This window comes from Pelobates fuscus, chromosome 4 (assembly GCF_036172605.1).
Source record: "Pelobates fuscus isolate aPelFus1 chromosome 4, aPelFus1.pri, whole genome shotgun sequence".
Taxonomy (NCBI): domain Eukaryota; kingdom Metazoa; phylum Chordata; class Amphibia; order Anura; family Pelobatidae; genus Pelobates; species Pelobates fuscus.
This window is the reverse complement of record NC_086320.1, coordinates 4,492,267-4,509,518: the sequence shown is the minus strand read 5'-3', so window position 1 is coordinate 4,509,518 and position 17,252 is coordinate 4,492,267. Positions and strand designations below refer to the sequence as shown.

Genomic DNA, 17,252 nt, shown 5'->3' with positions numbered 1-17,252 from the left:
GCGTGCGCACACAGTGCTTCCTTTTATTACACAGCGTGCGCACACAGTGCTTCCTTTTATTATAGATTAGTGTGCGCTCACAGTGCTTCCTTTTATTACACAGCGTGCGCTCACAGTGCTTCCTTTTATTACACAGCGTGCGCACACAGTGCTTCCTTTTATTACACAGCGTGCGCACACAGTGCTTCCTTCCTTTTATTACACAGTGTGCGCACACAGTGCTTCCTTTTATTACACAGCGTGCGCACACAGTGCTTCCTTTTATTACACAGCGTGCGCTCACAGTGCTTCCTTTTATTACACAGCGTGCGCACACAGTGCTTCCTTTTATTACACAGTGTGCGCACACAGTGCTTCCTTTTATTATAGATTAGTGTGCGCTCACACTTACTTCAAAAACTTTTCTTTGCAAAGAAACTGGATAAGCTTTTCTTCATCTGGTGGATTCCATCGGAGATTCTCTGCGCTCACAGTGATTACTTCGGGCTCCAAGAGGAGACGGCGAGCATCTTGGAAAGGAAAATCCTTGGGAACACGTTCCTTGTGGGAGGAAGAGGAGAATACAGGGAGTAACATGGAGAGCCTGTCTAATGAGAGGGAGAGGTGAATTAGGAGGGGACGAGGTGTAACATGGAGAGCCTGTCTAATGAGAGGGAGAGGTGAATTAGAAAGGGTGTAACGTGGAGAGCCTGTCTAATGAGAGAGAGAGGGTAATTAGGAGGGGACAGGGTGTAACATGGAGAGCCTGTCTAATGAGAGGGAGAGGGGAATTAGGAGGGGACGAGGTGTAACATGGAGAGCCTGTCTAATGAGAGGGAGAGGTGAATTAGAAAGGGTGTAACGTGGAGAGCCTGTCTAATGAGAGGGAGAGGAGAGGAGAATTAGGAGGGGACGGGGTGTAACATGGAGAGCCTGTCTAATGAGAGGGAGAGGAGAATTAGGAGGGGACGGTGTGGAACATAGAGAGCCTGTCTAATGAGAGGGAGAGGGGAATTAGGAGGGGATGGTGTGTAACATGGAGAGCCTGTCTAATGAGAGGGAGAGGTGAATAAGGAGGGGACGAAGTGAAACATGGAGAGCCTGTCTAATGAGAGGGAGATGGGAATTAGGAGGGGACAGGGTTTAACGTGGAGAGCCTGTCTAATGAGAGGGAGAGGGGAATTAGGAGGGGACAGGGTGGAACATGGAGAGCCTGTCTAATGAGAGGGAGAGGGGAATTAGGAGGGGATGGTGTGTAACATGGAGAGCCTGTCTAATTAGAGGGAGAGGTGAATTAGGAGGGGACGAAGTGAAACATGGAGAGCCTGTCTAATGAGAGGGAGATGGGAATTAGGAGGGGACAGGGTTTAACATGGAGAGCCTGTCTAATGAGAGGGAGATGGGAATTAGGAGGGGACTGGGTGTAACGTGGAGAGCCTGTCTAATGAGAGAGAGAGAGGGGAATTAGGAGGGGACAGGGTGGAACATGGAGAGCCTGTCTAATGAGAGAGAGAGGGGACGGGGTGTAACATGGAGAGCCTGTCTAATGAGAGGGAGAGGGGAATTAGGAAGGGACGAGGTGTAACGTGGAGAGCCTGTCTAATGAGAGGGAGAGGGGAATTAGGAAGGGACGAGGTGTAACATGGAGAGCCTGTCTAATGAGAGGGAGAGGGGAATTAGGAAGGGACGAGGTGTAACATGGAGAGCCTGTCTAATGAGAGGGAGAGGGGAATTAGGAGGGGACTGGGTGTAACGTGGAGAGCCTGTCTAATGAGAGGGAGAGGGGAATTAAGAAGGGACGAAGTGCAACATGGAGAGCCTGTCTAATGAGAGGGAGATGGGAATTAGGAGGGGACAGGGATTAACATGGAGAACCTGTCTAATGAGAGGGAGATGGGAATTAGGAGGGGACGAAGTGCAACATGGAGAGCCTGTCTAATGAGAGGGAGATGGGAATTAGGAGGGGACAGGGTTTAACATGGAGAGCCTGTCTAATGAGAGGGAGATGGGAATTAGGAGGGGACTGGGTGTAACGTGGAGAGCCTGTCTAATGATAGGGAGAGGAGAGGAGAATTAGGAGGGGACGGGGTGTAACATGGAGAGCCTGTCTAATGAGAGGGAGAGGGGAATTAGGAGGGGACAGGGTTTAACATGGAGAGCCTGTCTAATGAGAGGGAGATGGGAATTAGGAGGGGACGAAGTGCAACATGGAGAGCCTGTCTAATGAGAGGGAGATGGGAATTAGGAGGGGACAGGGTTTAACATGGAGAGCCTGTCTAATGAGAGGGAGATGGGAATTAGGAGGGGACTGGGTGTAACGTGGAGAGCCTGTCTAATGAGAGGGAGAGGGGACGGGGTGTAACGTGGAGAGCCTGTCTAATGAGAGGGAGAGGAGAATTAGGAGGGGACGAGGTGTAACATGTAGAGCCTGTCTAATGAGAGGAAGAGGGGAATTAGGAAGGGACGGGGTGCAACATGGAGAGCCTGTCTAATGAGAGGGAGAGGGGAATTAGGAGGGGACAGGGTGTAACGTGGAGAGCCTGTCTAATGAGAGGGAGAGGAGAATTAGGAAGGGACAAGGTGTAACGTAGAGAGCCTGTCTAATGAGAGGGAGAGGGGAATTAGGAAGGGACGAGGTGTAACGTGGAGAGCCTGTCTAATGAGAGGGAGAGGGGAATTAGGAAGGGACGAAGTGCAACATGGAGAGCCTGTCTAATGAGAGGGAGATGGGAATTAGGAGGGGACAGGGTTTAACATGGAGAGCCTGTCTAATGAGAGGGAGATGGGAATTAGGAGGGGACTGGGTGTAACGTGGAGAGCCTGTCTAATGATAGGGAGAGGAGAGGAGAATTAGGAGGGGACGGGGTGTAACATGGAGAGCCTGTCTAATGAGAGGGAGAGGGGAATTAGGAGGGGACGAAGTGCAACATGGAAAGCCTGTCTAATGAGAGGGAGATGGGAATTAGGAGGGGACAGGGTTTAACATGGAGAGCCTGTCTAATGAGAGGGAGATGGGAATTAGGAGGGGACTGGGTGTAACGTGGAGAGCCTGTCTAATGAGAGGGAGAGGGGACGGGGTGTAACATGGAGAGCCTGTCTAATGAGAGGGAGAGGAGAATTAGGAGGGGACGAGGTGTAACATGTAGAGCCTGTCTAATGAGAGGAAGAGGGGAATTAGGAAGGGACGGGGTGCAACATGGAGAGCCTGTCTAATGAGAGGGAGAGGGGAATTAGGAGGGGACAGGGTGTAACGTGGAGAGCCTGTCTAATGAGAGGGAGAGGAGAATTAGGAAGGGACAAGGTGTAACGTAGAGAGCCTGTCTAATGAGAGGGAGAGGGGAATTAGGAAGGGACGAGGTGTAACGTGGAGAGCCTGTCTAATGAGAGGGAGAGGGGAATTAGGAAGGGACGAGGTGTAACATGGAGAGCCTGTCTAATAAGAGGGAGAGGGGAAATAGGAAGGGACGAGGTGTAACGTGGAGAGTCTGTCTAATCAGAGGGAAAGGGAAATTAGGAAGGGACGAGGTGTAACGTGGAGAGCCTGTCTAATGAGAGGGAGAGGGGAATTAGGAAGGGACGAGGTGTAACGTGGAGAGCCTGTCTAATGAGAGGGAGAGGGGAATTAGGAAGGGACGAGGTGTAACGTGGAGAGCCTGTCTAATGAGAGGGAGAGGAGAATTAGGAGGGGACGAGGTGTAACGTGGAGAACCTGTCTAATGAGAGGGAGAGGGGAATTAGGAAGGGACGAGGTGTAACGTGGAGAGCCTGTCTAATAAGAGGGAGAGGGGAATTAGGAAGGGACGAGGTGTAACGCGGAGAGCCTGTCTAATGAGAGGGAGAGGGGAATTAGGAAGGGACGAGGTGTAACGTGGAGAGCCTGTCTAATGAGAGGGAGAGGGGAATTAGGAAGGGACGAGGTGTAACATGGAGAGCCTGTCTAATGAGGGGGAGAGGGGAATTACGAAGGGACGAGGTGTAACATGGAGAGCCTGTCTAATGAGAGGGATAGGGGAATTAGGAAGGGACGAGGTGTAACATGGAGAGCCTGTCTAATGAGCGGGAGAGGGGAATTAGGAACGGACGAGGTGTAACGTGGAGAGCCTGTCTAATGAGAGGGAGAGGGGAATTAGGAAGGGACGAGGTGTAACGTGGAGAGCCTGTCTAATGAGAGGGAGAGGGTAATTAGGAAAGGACGAGGTGTAACCTAGAGAGCCTGTCTAATGAGAGGGAGAGGGGAATTAGGAAGGGACGAGGTGTAACCTAGAGAGCCTGTCTAATGAGAGGGAGAGGGGAATTAGGAAGGGACGAGGTGTAACATGGAGAGCCTGTCTAATGAGAGGGAGAGGGGAATTAGGAAGGGACGAGGTGTAACGTGGAGAGCCTGTCTAATGAGAGGGAGAGGGGAATTAGGAAGGGACGAGGTGTAACGTGGAGAGCCTGTCTAATGAGAGGGAGAGGGGAATTAGGAAGGGACGAAGTGCAACATGGAGAGCCTGTCTAATGAGAGGGAGATGGGAATTAGGAGGGGACAGGGATTAACATGGAGAACCTGTCTAATGAGAGGGAGATGGGAATTAGGAGGGGACGAAGTGCAACATGGAGAGCCTGTCTAATGAGAGGGAGATGGGAATTAGGAGGGGACAGGGTTTAACATGGAGAGCCTGTCTAATGAGAGGGAGATGGGAATTAGGAGGGGACTGGGTGTAACGTGGAGAGCCTGTCTAATGATAGGGAGAGGAGAGGAGAATTAGGAGGGGACGGGGTGTAACATGGAGAGCCTGTCTAATGAGAGGGAGATGGGAATTAGGAGGGGACAGGGTTTAACATGGAGAGCCTGTCTAATGAGAGGGAGATGGGAATTAGGAGGGGACGAAGTGCAACATGGAGAGCCTGTCTAATGAGAGGGAGATGGGAATTAGGAGGGGACAGGGTTTAACATGGAGAGCCTGTCTAATGAGAGGGAGATGGGAATTAGGAGGGGACTGGGTGTAACGTGGAGAGCCTGTCTAATGAGAGGGAGAGGGGACGGGGTGTAACATGGAGAGCCTGTCTAATGAGAGGGAGAGGAGAATTAGGAGGGGACGAGGTGTAACATGTAGAGCCTGTCTAATGAGAGGAAGAGGGGAATTAGGAAGGGACGGGGTGCAACATGGAGAGCCTGTCTAATGAGAGGGGAATTAGGAGGGGACAGGGTGTAACGTGGAGAGCCTGTCTAATGAGAGGGAGAGGAGAATTAGGAAGGGACAAGGTGTAACGTAGAGAGCCTGTCTAATGAGAGGGAGAGGGGAATTAGGAAGGGACGAGGTGTAACGTGGAGAGCCTGTCTAATGAGAGGGAGAGGGGAATTAGGAAGGGACGAGGTGTAACATGGAGAGCCTGTCTAATAAGAGGGAGAGGGGAAATAGGAAGGGACGAGGTGTAACGTGGAGAGTCTGTCTAATCAGAGGGAAAGGGAAATTAGGAAGGGACGAGGTGTAACGTGGAGAGCCTGTCTAATGAGAGGGAGAGGAGAATTAGGAGGTGTTACAAATCGCTATTTGTAACTGGCCCTTTAAATGAGAAATTGCCCTGCTTCCCTGGATTGTGGAGAAGCATGTTTGCCAGCCTCCTGCCTCATGACTATGGCCCCTGGAAGATTGTGCCCCTGAAAACTTATTAACATTTATTGGGTGTGTATGGCCCTTTAAGAACCGTCTGGGGACATATTGTGACTTTGCTGAACAATGCCCCTTTAAGACTATGTCCCCAGACCGGTAAAATAACTTGCCCCTGGCTCTCTCCCACTTGGTTCAGTAAATAGGGCTTACTGAACCAAGTACCACACAGGCAGACCACCCAGAAGCTAAAGTGTGCAGGCAATTTACCTCCCAGGCTGTGAGGTTACTGCCGGTTAATTGCACGTGGCGGCGGCCATCTTGGTTTCCTCGAATGCGGTCAGCGGTGTATGCTAAAGATTCTGTGGAACTGAAATCGGCTACACATTTTGCCGAACACCGCTGACCATTACCTTCTCCCATACGGAACTTGCAGCTCCAGAGACTAAGTCCCGTTCGAAATGGGACTTAGTCGTTTTTTCGCATGAAATTGACCGACCGCACAGCCCAAATCTATGGAACTGTTTTGGGCAGGAAATTGTGCTTGCGGTCGGTCATAAAGGACTTCCAGCTAACTTTTGATCCACTGGAGGGATTTGGCTGATTTTTGGAAGGGTTTATGTTTGATGTATGCTGAGTCTGAATATGCAACTTTTATTGAAATTGAATGTATGGTTTTAAAGTTACAGTGTGTGTGTAAAAACTGTATTTTTATTGTATGTAATAATTGGTTTAACTGTTTATCTGAGGGGAGGGAACCTGTGGGCTGTACTATGCTGTTATTGGTTAATTTCATCCTCCCCCTGGGAGTGTCCTGTGTGTACCTTATCCTAATAAAAAGCAGGCTGGGTGTTCCAGTCCTCAGACCTCTTCTGACCCTCAATACGTAGCCGTGTCTCGTTATTGGAGGGAACTGCTATATCACACTGGGGATTGCTATGCGCTGCATATTCCCCTGAGCTCTTAATCACTTAGCTCTTTTAAGAGCTTGTTCCTGTTACGCTCTCCTGGAGGAGAGGTCTTCCCCACACGGTCCTGGAGGACAGAAGCCGATCCAGGGTGGAAGGAAGACGGCGCGGCTCCAGTTAAGCTACGGCGGTTGTGGAGCCTGCGGTGGTTGTGGTGTCGTCTGCAGTGCTTGGAGTCCTCTGAGAGCGCTAGGAGCATCCATCAACGGAGGGTACTCGGTCGGAGTACACGGAGCTCCGTTACATTGGTGGCAGCGGTGGGATGGCGTCCTAGTGCGAGGAGAAGCAGCTCAGAGACACTGGTAACGTTTGGAGTTACAATTGAGGGCAACGCTAGCCATTGGGCAGCGCCCCTGGCTACAACAGGATGGAATCAGCTGGTTTGCGGACAGCGTTCCATGATGAGGAGGAGAAGGTGGCCGCAGATTACAGGGATGCAGCCAGAAAGGAACTCTGGTATGATGCCCTGGAAGACGCCCAGTGGCGGCGAGGTGAGAGTCTCCCCAGTGATGAGCAGCGGCTACAGAAGCGTGTGGCAATGTGAATGTGTCTATTGGGAGAGCAGCCCCTGGATGAATGGGTGGCAAGACTAGAGACCCTGGTATGGCGAGAGATCGGGTTAGACAACGCATACCAGGCCCTCTGGTGGCATACCATTCGACTTACTCCCTGGACAGCCGAGCACGACTTACCGGAGGGGGATGATTATGATGGTCCTGGTCTACTTCTGGACGCCATGGAGGAGGAGCCTGATTTCGGCAGCACGGAGGAGTCTAGGTTCTGGGACATCTACGACTACCGGATGGGCATGTATGTCTGGGCTGACGAACGAGAGGTGAGAAAAGACATGACCCACCTGGCAACAAGGGAGTGGGAGCTGGAGCAGGACTACCTACACCTGCTCAGCTTCGTGCAGCCCCAACCTACCCGACAAGCAGAACCAGACCTCCCTGACTGGTCCGGCGATGCCCTCCAGATGGCAGGTAGAGATGGGACCGAGGTCTCTCTACCGGCCCTACAGGGATGCTGGGCAACCAACCCAGATCTCCAGCGGCAGTGGGAGTTACAGGGGGACGAAGGTGCCGTCCTTCCCCCCCAGCAGCAGTATGTCCTACAGAGAGCAGAGACAGTTGGTCCCTCTCTACAGCAACAGGACAATGGTAAGGGAGTGGAGACAGGCGGTCTCCCTCTCCAGCGGCAGTGTGTACCCCAGGGGGCCGAAGGTGCCGTCCTTCCCCCCCAGCAGCAGTGTGTCCTACAGAGAGCAGAGACAGTTGGTCCCTCTCTACAGCAACAGGACAATGGTAAGGGAGTGGAGACAGGCGGTCTCCCTCTCCAGCGGCAGTGTGTACCCCAGGGGGCCGAAGGTGCCGACCTTCCCCCCCAGCAGCAGTGTGTCCTACAGAGAGCAGAGACAGTTGGTCCCTCTCTACAGCAACAGGACAATGTTACGGGAGTGGAGACAGGCGGTCTCCCTCTCCAGCGGCAGCCTGTGTTTCCGGGAAAGGAGCACAGCACCCCCTCTCCCCAGCGGCAGCTTACCCTAACAAGGGGAGACACCAATCCCCCAGACGGCGCAGATGGGACCGTGGTCTCTGTGCCTGACCTACAGGGATGCTGGACAGCCTTTCCAGATCCCCAACTACCCTCACCGGGACACCCAGAGGAGGGGGTAAGTACAAATTCCCCTCCCCAGGTAACTCCTAGCGTGGCACCAGAGTTAACAGAGGCAATGTTAACCCCTACTGACGTCCATGTTCCCTTGGCTACTGAGCCGGACTATGTCCCAAGCATCCCAGCAGACGAGCTGGCAGCTGGGCAGAGTGCAGTCGGCCTCTGCCCTACCTTTGTCCCTGGTCCAGAGCCGGATGTCCCGCAGGCTACCCCAGCCGAAGAGCTGGCAGCTGGGCAGAGTGCAGTCGGCCTCTGCCCTACCTTTGTCCCTGGCCCAGAGCCTGATGTCCTGCAGGCTACCCCAGAAGAAGAGCTGGCAGCTGGGCAGAGTGCAGTCGGCCTCTGCCCTACCTTTTTCCCTGGTCCAGAGCCTGATGTCCTGCAGGCTACCCCAGCAGAAGAGCTGGCAGCTGGGCAGAGTGCAGTCGGCCTCTGCCCTACCTTTGTCCCTGGTCCAGAGCCTGATGTCCTGCAGGCTACCCCAGCAGAAGAGCTGGCATCTGGGCAGAGTGCAGTTGGCCTCTGCCCTTCAAGTACCCTCGGCATGTGGCCTCATTACCACAGCCAAATACCCAGGTGCAGTGACTGTGTGTTGTGGGTGGGCTGTTCCTGTACTTTGATGTTGTGGGGGGGCTACTCGGACATCTGTTTATTGTGGGTTGGTGGATCGACTAACGGAGGCACTGACCGACAGAAGGTCAGGTGCCTGGTTAGTCTTCCCCCCAAAGGGGAGATGTGTTACAAATCGCTATTTGTAACTGGCCCTTTAAATGAGAAATTGCCCTGCTTCCCTGGATTGTGGAGAAGCATGTTTGCCAGCCTCCTGCCTCATGACTATGGCCCCTGGAAGATTGTGCCCCTGAAAACTTATTAACATTTATTGGGTGTGTATGGCCCTTTAAGAACCGTCTGGGGACATATTGTGACTTTGCTGAACAATGCCCCTTTAAGACTATGTCCCCAGACCGGTAAAATAACTTGTTCCTGGCTTTCCCCCACTTGGTTCAGTAAATAGGGCTTACTGAACCAAGTACCACACAGGCGGACCACCCAGAAGTTAAAGTGTGCAGGGGAATTAAGAAGGGACGAGGTGTAACATGGAGAGCCTGTCTAATGAGGGGGAGATGGGAATTACGAAGGGACGAGGTGTAACATGGAGAGCCTGTCTAATGAGAGGGAGAGGGGAATTAGGAAGGGACGAGGTGTAACATGGAGAGCCTGTCTAATGAGAGGGAGAGGGGACGGGGTGTAACATGGAGAGCCTGTCTAATGAGAGGGAGATGGGAATTAGGAGGGGACTGGGTGTAACGTGGAGAGCCTGTCTAATGAGAGGGAGAGGGGACGGGGTGTAACATGGAGAGCCTGTCTAATGAGAGGGAGAGGAGAATTAGGAGGGGACGAGGTGTAACATGTAGAGCCTGTCTAATGAGAGGAAGAGGGGAATTAGGAAGGGACGGGGTGCAACATGGAGAGCCTGTCTAATGAGAGGGAGAGGAGAATTAGGAAGGGACAAGGTGTAACGTAGAGAGCCTGTCTAATGAGAGGGAGAGGGGAATTAGGAAGGGACGAGGTGTAACGTGGAGAGCCTGTCTAATGAGAGGGAGAGGGGAATTAGGAAGGGACGAGGTGTAACATGGAGAGCCTGTCTAATAAGAGGGAGAGGGGAAATAGGAAGGGACGAGGTGTAACGTGGAGAGTCTGTCTAATCAGAGGGAAAGGGAAATTAGGAAGGGACGAGGTGTAACGTGGAGAGCCTGTCTAATGAGAGGGAGAGGGGAATTAGGAAGGGACGAGGTGTAACGTGGAGAGCCTGTCTAATGAGAGGGAGAGGAGAATTAGGAGGGGACGAGGTGTAACGTGGAGAGCCTGTCTAATGAGAGGGAGAGGGGAATTAGGAAGGGACGAGGTGTAACGTGGAGAGCCTGTCTAATAAGAGGGAGAGGGGAATTAGGAAGGGACGAGGTGTAACGCGGAGAGCCTGTCTAATGAGAGGGAGAGGGGAATTAGGAAGGGACGAGGTGTAACATGGAGAGCCTGTCTAATGAGGGGGAGAGGGGAATTACGAAGGGACGAGGTGTAACATGGAGAGCCTGTCTAATGAGAGGGAGAGGGGAATTAGGAAGGGACGAGGTGTAACATGGAGAGCCTGTCTAATGAGAGGGAGAGGGGAATTAGGAACGGACGAGGTGTAACGTGGAGAGCCTGTCTAATGAGAGGGAGAGGGGAATTAGGAAGGGACGAGGTGTAACATGGAGAGCCTGTCTAATGAGAGGGAGAGAGGAATTAGGAGGGGACAGGGTTTAACGTGGAGAGCCTGTCTAATGAGAGGGGGAGGGGAATTAGGAGGGGACGAGGTGTAACATGGAGAGCCTGTCTAATGAGAGGGAGAGGGGAATTAGGAGGGGACAGGGTGTAACGTGGAGAGCCTGTCTAATGAGAGGGAGAGGAGAATTAGGAAGGGACAAGGTGTAACGTAGAGAGCCTGTCTAATGAGAGGGAGAGGGGAATTAGGAAGGGACGAGGTGTAACGTGGAGAGCCTGTCTAATGAGAGGGAGAGGGGAATTAGGAAGGGACGAGGTGTAACATGGAGAGCCTGTCTAATGAGAGGGAGAGGGGAATTAGGAGGGGACGAGGTGTAACGTAGAGAGCCTGTCTAATGAGAGGGAGAAGGGAATTAGGAAGGGACGAGGTGTAACGTAGAGAGCCTGTCTAATGAGAGGGAGAGGGGACGGGGTGTAACATGTAGAGCCTGTCTAATGAGAGGAAGAGGGGAATTAGGAAGGGACGAGGTGTAACATGGAGAGCCTGTCTAATGAGAGGGAGAGGGGAATTAGGAAGGGACGAGGTGTAACGTGGAGAGCCTGTCTAATGAGAGGGAGAGGAGAATTAGGAAGGGACGATGTGTAACGTGGAGAGCCTGTCAAATGAGAGGGAGAGGGGAATTAGGAAGGGACGAGGTGTAACGTGGAGAGCCTGTCTAATGAGAGGGAGAGGGGAATTAGGAAGGGACGAGGTGTAACGCGGAGAGCCTATCTAATGAGAGGGAGAGGGGAATTAGGAAGGGACGAGGTGTAACATGGAGAGCCTGTCTAATGAGGGGGAGAGGGGAATTACGAAGGGACGAGGTGTAACATGGAGAGCCTGTCTAATGAGAGGGAGAGGGGAATTAGGAAGGGACGAGGTGTAACATGGAGAGCCTGTCTAATGAGAGGGAGAGGGGAATTAGGAACGGACGAGGTGTAACGTGGAGAGCCTGTCTAATGAGAGGGAGAGGGGAATTAGGAAGGGACGAGGTGTAACATGGAGAGCCTGTCTAATGAGAGGGAGAGAGGAATTAGGAGGGGACAGGGTTTAACGTGGAGAGCCTGTCTAATGAGAGGGGGAGGGGAATTAGGAGGGGACGAGGTGTAACATGGAGAGCCTGTCTAATGAGAGGGAGAGGGGAATTAGGAGGGGACAGGGTGTAACGTGGAGAGCCTGTCTAATGAGAGGGAGAGGAGAATTAGGAAGGGACAAGGTGTAACGTAGAGAGCCTGTCTAATGAGAGGGAGAGGGGAATTAGGAAGGGACGAGGTGTAACGTGGAGAGCCTGTCTAATGAGAGGGAGAGGGGAATTAGGAAGGGACGAGGTGTAACATGGAGAGCCTGTCTAATGAGAGGGAGAGGGGAATTAGGAGGGGACGAGGTGTAACGTAGAGAGCCTGTCTAATGAGAGGGAGAAGGGAATTAGGAAGGGACGAGGTGTAACGTAGAGACGCTGTCTAATGAGAGGTAGAGGGGACGGGGTGTAACATGTAGAGCCTGTCTAAGGAGAGGAAGAGGGGAATTAGGAAGGGACGAGGTGTAACATGGAGAGCCTGTCTAATGAGAGGGAGAGGGGAATTAGGAAGGGACGAGGTGTAACGTGGAGAGCCTGTCTAATGAGAGGGAGAGGAGAATTAGGAAGGGACGATGTGTAACGTGGAGAGCCTGTCAAATGAGAGGGAGAGGGGAATTAGGAAGGGACGAGGTGTAACGTGGAGAGCCTGTCTAATGAGAGGGAGAGGAGAATTAGGAGGGGACGAGGTGTAATGTGGAGAGCCTGTCTAATGAGAGGGAGAGGGCAATTAGGAAGGGACGAGGTGTAACGTGGAGAGCCTGTCTAATACGAGGGAGAGGGGAATTAGGAAGGGACGAGGTGTAACGCGGAGAGCCTGTCTAATGAGAGGGAGAGGGGAATTAGGAAGGGACGAGGTGTAACATGGAGAGCCTGTCTAATGAGGGGGAGAGGGGAATTACGAAGGGACGAGGTGTAACATGGAGAGCCTGTCTAATGAGAGGGAGAGGGGAATTAGGAAGGGACGAGGTGTAACATGGAGAGCCTGTCTAATGAGAGGGAGAGGGGAATTAGGAACGGACGAGGTGTAACGTGGAGAGCCTGTCTAATGAGAGGGAGAGGGGAATTAGGAAGGGACGAGGTGTAACGTGGAGAGCCTGTCTAAGTAGAGGGAGAGGGGAATTAGGAAGGGACGAGGTGTAACCTAGAGAGCCTGTCTAATGAGAGGGAGAGGGGAATTAGGAAGGGACGAGGTGTAACGTGGAGAGCCTGTCTAATGAGAGGGAGAGGGGAATTAGGAAGGGACGAGGTGTAACGTGGAGAGCCTGTCTAATGAGAGGGAGAGGGGAATTAGGAAGGGACGAGGTGTAACATGGAGAGCCTGTCTAATGAGGGGGAGAGGGGAATTACGAAGGGACGAGGTGTAACATGGAGAGCCTGTCTAATGAGAGGGAGAGGGGAATTAGGAAGGGACGAGGTGTAACATGGAGAGCCTGTCTAATGAGAGGGAGAGGGGAATTAGGAACGGACGAGGTGTAACGTGGAGAGCCTGTCTAATGAGAGGGAGAGGGGAATTAGGAAGGGACGAGGTGTAACGTGGAGAGCCTGTCTAAGTAGAGGGAGAGGGGAATTAGGAAGGGACGAGGTGTAACCTAGAGAGCCTGTCTAATGAGAGGGAGAGGGGAATTAGGAAGGGACGAGGTGTAACATGGAGAGCCTGTCTAATGAGAGGGAGAGGGGAATTAGGAAGGGACGAGGTGTAACGTGGAGAGCCTGTCTAATGAGAGGGAGAGGGGAATTAGGAAGGGACGAGGTGTAACGTGGAGAGCCTGTCTAATGAGAGGGAGAGGGGAATTAGGAAGGGACGAGGTGTAACATGGAGAGTCTGTCTAATGAGAGGGAGAGGAGAATTAGGAAGGGACGAGGTGTAACGTAGAGAGCCTGTCTAATGAGAGGGAGAAGGGAAATAGGAAGGGACGAGGTGTAACGTAGAGAGCCTGTCTAATGAGAGGGAGAGGGGACGGGGTGTAACATGTAGAGCCTGTCTAATGAGAGGAAGAGGGGAATTAGGAAGGGACGAGGTGTAACGTGGAGAGCCTGTCTAATGAGAGGGAGAGGGGAATTAGGAAGGGACGAGGTGTAACATGGAGAGTCTGTCTAATGAGAGGGAGAGGAGAATTAGGAAGGGACGAGGTGTAACGTAGAGAGCCTGTCTAATGAGAGGGAGAAGGGAAATAGGAAGGGACGAGGTGTAACGTAGAGAGCCTGTCTAATGAGAGGGAGAGGGGACGGGGTGTAACATGTAGAGCCTGTCTAATGAGAGGAAGAGGGGAATTAGGAAGGGACGAGGTGTAACATGGAGAGCCTGTCTAATGAGAGGGAGAGGGGAATTAGGAAGGGACGAGGTGTAACGTGGAGAGCCTGTCTAATGAGAGGGAGAGGAGAATTAGGAAGGGACGATGTGTAACGTGGAGAGCCTGTCTAATGAGAGGGAGAGGAGAATTAGGAGGGGACGAGGTGTAACGTAGAGAGCCTGTCTAATGAGAGGGAGAGGGGAATTAGGAAGGGACGAGGTGTAACGTGGAGAGCCTGTCTAATGAGAGGGAGAGGAGAATTAGGAGGGGATGAGGTGTAACGTAGAGAGCCTGTCTAATGAGAGGGAGAGGGGAATTAGGAGGGGACGAGGTGTAACGTAGAGAGCCTGTCTAATGAGAGGGAGAGGGGAATTAGGAGGGGACGAGGTGTAACGTGGAGAGCCTGTCTAATGAGAGGGAGAGGGGAATTAGGAGGGGACGAGGTGTAACATGGAGAGTCTGTCTAATGAGAGGGAGAGGAGAATTAGGAGGGGACGAGGTGTAACGTAGAGAGCCTGTCTAATGAGAGGGAGAAGGGAATTAGGAAGGGACGAGGTGTAACGTAGAGAGCCTGTCTAATGAGAGGGAGAGGGGACGGGGTGTAACATGTAGAGCCTGTCTAATGAGAGGAAGAGGGGAATTAGGAAGGGACGAGGTGTAACATGGAGAGCCTGTCTAATGAGAGGGAGAGGGGAATTAGGAAGGGACGAGGTGTAACGTGGAGAGCCTGTCTAATGAGAGGGAGAGGAGAATTAGGAAGGGACGATGTGTAACGTGGAGAGCCTGTCAAATGAGAGGGAGAGGGGAATTAGGAAGGGACGAGGTGTAACGTGGAGAGCCTGTCTAATGAGAGGGAGAGGAGAATTAGGAGGGGACGAAGTGTAACGTAGAGAGCCTGTCTAATGAGAGGGAGAGGGGAATTAGGAAGGGACGAGGTGTAACATGGAGAGCCTGTCTAATGAGAGGGAGAGGGGAATTAGGAGGGGACGAGGTGTAACGTAGAGAGCCTGTCTAATGAGAGGGAGAGGAGAATTAGGAGGGGACGAGGTGTAACGTAGAGAGCCTGTCTAATGAGAGGGAGAGGGGAATTAGGAAGGGACGAGGTGTAACGTGGAGAGCCTGTCTAATGAGACGGAGAGGGGAATTAGGAGGGGACGAGGTGTAACATGGAGAGCCTGTCTAATGAGAGGGAGAGGGGAATTACGAAGAGACGAGGTGTAACGTAGAGAGCCTGTCTAATGAGAGGGAGAGGGGAATTAGGAGGGGACGAGGTGTAACGTGGAGAGCCTGTCTAATGAGAGGGAGAGGGGAATTAGGAGGGGACGAGGTAACGTAGAGAGCCTGTCTAATGAGAGGGAGAGGGGAATTAGGAGGGGACGAGGTGTAACGTGGAGAGCCTGTCTAATGAGAGGGAGAGGGGAATTAGGAAGGGACGAGGTGTAACATGGAGAGTCTGTCTAATGAGAGGGAGAGGAGAATTAGGAGGGGACGAGGTGTAACGTAGAGAGCCTGTCTAATGAGAGGGAGAAGGGAATTAGGAAGGGACGAGGTGTAACGTAGAGAGCCTGTCTAATGAGAGGGAGAGGGGACGGGGTGTAACATGTAGAGCCTGTCTAATGAGAGGAAATGGGGAATTAGGAAGGGACGAGGTGTAACGTGGAGAGCCTGTCTGATGAGAGGGAGAGGAGAATTAGGAGGGGACGAGGTGTAACGTAGAGAGCCTGTCTAATGAGAGGGAGAGGGGAATTAGGAAGGGACGAGGTGTAACGTGGAGAGCCTGTCTAATGAGAGGGAGAGGAGAATTAGGAGGGGACGAGGTGTAACGTAGAGAGCCTGTCTAATGAGAGGGAGAGGGGAATTAGGAGGGGACGAGGTGTAACATGGAGAGCCTGTCTAATGAGAGGGAGAGGGGAATTAGGAGGGGACGAGGTGTAACGTAGAGAGCCTGTCTAATGAGAGGGAGAGGAGAATTAGGAGGGGACGAGGTGTAACGTGGAGAGCCTGTCTAATGAGAGGGAGAGGGGAATTAGGAAGGGACGAGGTGTAACGTGGAGAGCCTGTCTAATAAAAGGGAGAGGGGAATTAGGAAGGGACGAGGTGTAACATGGAGAGTCTGTCTAATGAGAGGGAGAGGGGAATTAGGAGGGGACGAGGTGTAACGTAGAGAGCCTGTCTAATGAGAGGGAGAGGAGAATTAGGAGGGGACGAGGTGTAACGTGGAGAGCCTGTCTAATGAGAGGGAGAGGGGAATTAGGAAGGGACGAGGTGTAACGTGGAGAGCCTGTCTAATAAAAGGGAGAGGGGAATTAGGAAGGGACGAGGTGTAACATGGAGAGTCTGTCTAATGAGAGGGAGAGGGGAATTAGGAAGGGACGAGGTGTAACGTGGAGAGCCTGTCTAATGAGAGGGAAAGGGAAATTAGGAAGGGACGAGGTGTAACGTAGAGAGCCTGTCTAATGAGAGGGAGAGGGAAATTAGGAAGGGACGAGGTGTAACGTGGAGAGCCTGTCTAATGAGAGGGAGAGGAGAATTAGGAGGGGACGAGGTGTAACGTGGAGAGCCTGTCTAATGAGAGGGAGAGGAGAATTAGGAGGGGACGAGGTGTAACGTGGAGAGCCTGTCTAATGAGAGGGAGAGGAGAATTAGGAAGGGACGAGGTGTAACATGGAGAGCCTGTCTAATGAGAGGGAGAGGAGAATTAGGAGGGGACGAGGTGTAACGTGGAGAGCCTGTCTAATGAGAGGGAGAGGAGAATTAGGAAGGGACGAGGTGTAACGTGGAGAGCCTGTCTAATGAGAGGGAGAGGGGAATTAGGAAGGGACGAGGTGTAACATGGAGAGCCTGTCTAATGAGAGGGAGAGGAGAATTAGGAAGGGACGAGGTGTAACGTGGAGAGCCTGTCTAATGAGAGGGAGAGGGGAATTAGGAAGGGACGAGGTGTAACGTGGAGAGCCTGTCTAATGAGAGGGAGAGGAGAATTAGGAGGGGACGAGGTGTAACGTGGAGAGCCTGTCTAATGAGAGGGAGAGGAGAATTAGGAAGGGACGAGGTGTAACGTGGAGAGCCTGTCTAATGAGAGGGAGAGGAGAATTAGGAGGGGACGAGGTGTAACGTGGAGAGCCTGTCTAATGAGAGGGAGAGGAGAATTAGGAAGGGACGAGGTGTAACGTGGAGAGTCTGTCTAATGAGAGGGAGAGGAGAATTAGGAGGGGACGAGGTGTAACGTGGAGAGCCTGTCTAATGAGAGGGAGAGGGGAATTAGGAAGGGACGAGGTGTAACGTGGAGAGCCTGTCTAATGAGAGGGAGAGGGGAATTAGGAAGGGACGAGGTGTAACATGGAGAGTCTGTCTAATGAGAGGGAGAGG

At 52.5% G+C, this 17,252-nt stretch overlaps 1 protein-coding gene across 1 annotated transcript in view; it reads right to left on the bottom strand.

Moving 5' to 3' along the window:
- LOC134608248 (flap endonuclease 1-like) overlaps nt 1-17,252 on the bottom strand; it is a 268,100-nt gene that overhangs the window by 14,951 nt on the left and 235,897 nt on the right. The window contains exon 9 of the mRNA XM_063450916.1: nt 392-540. Within this exon, the coding sequence (XP_063306986.1) occupies nt 392-540 (149 nt within the window). The remainder of the gene's footprint in view (nt 1-391; nt 541-17,252) is intronic.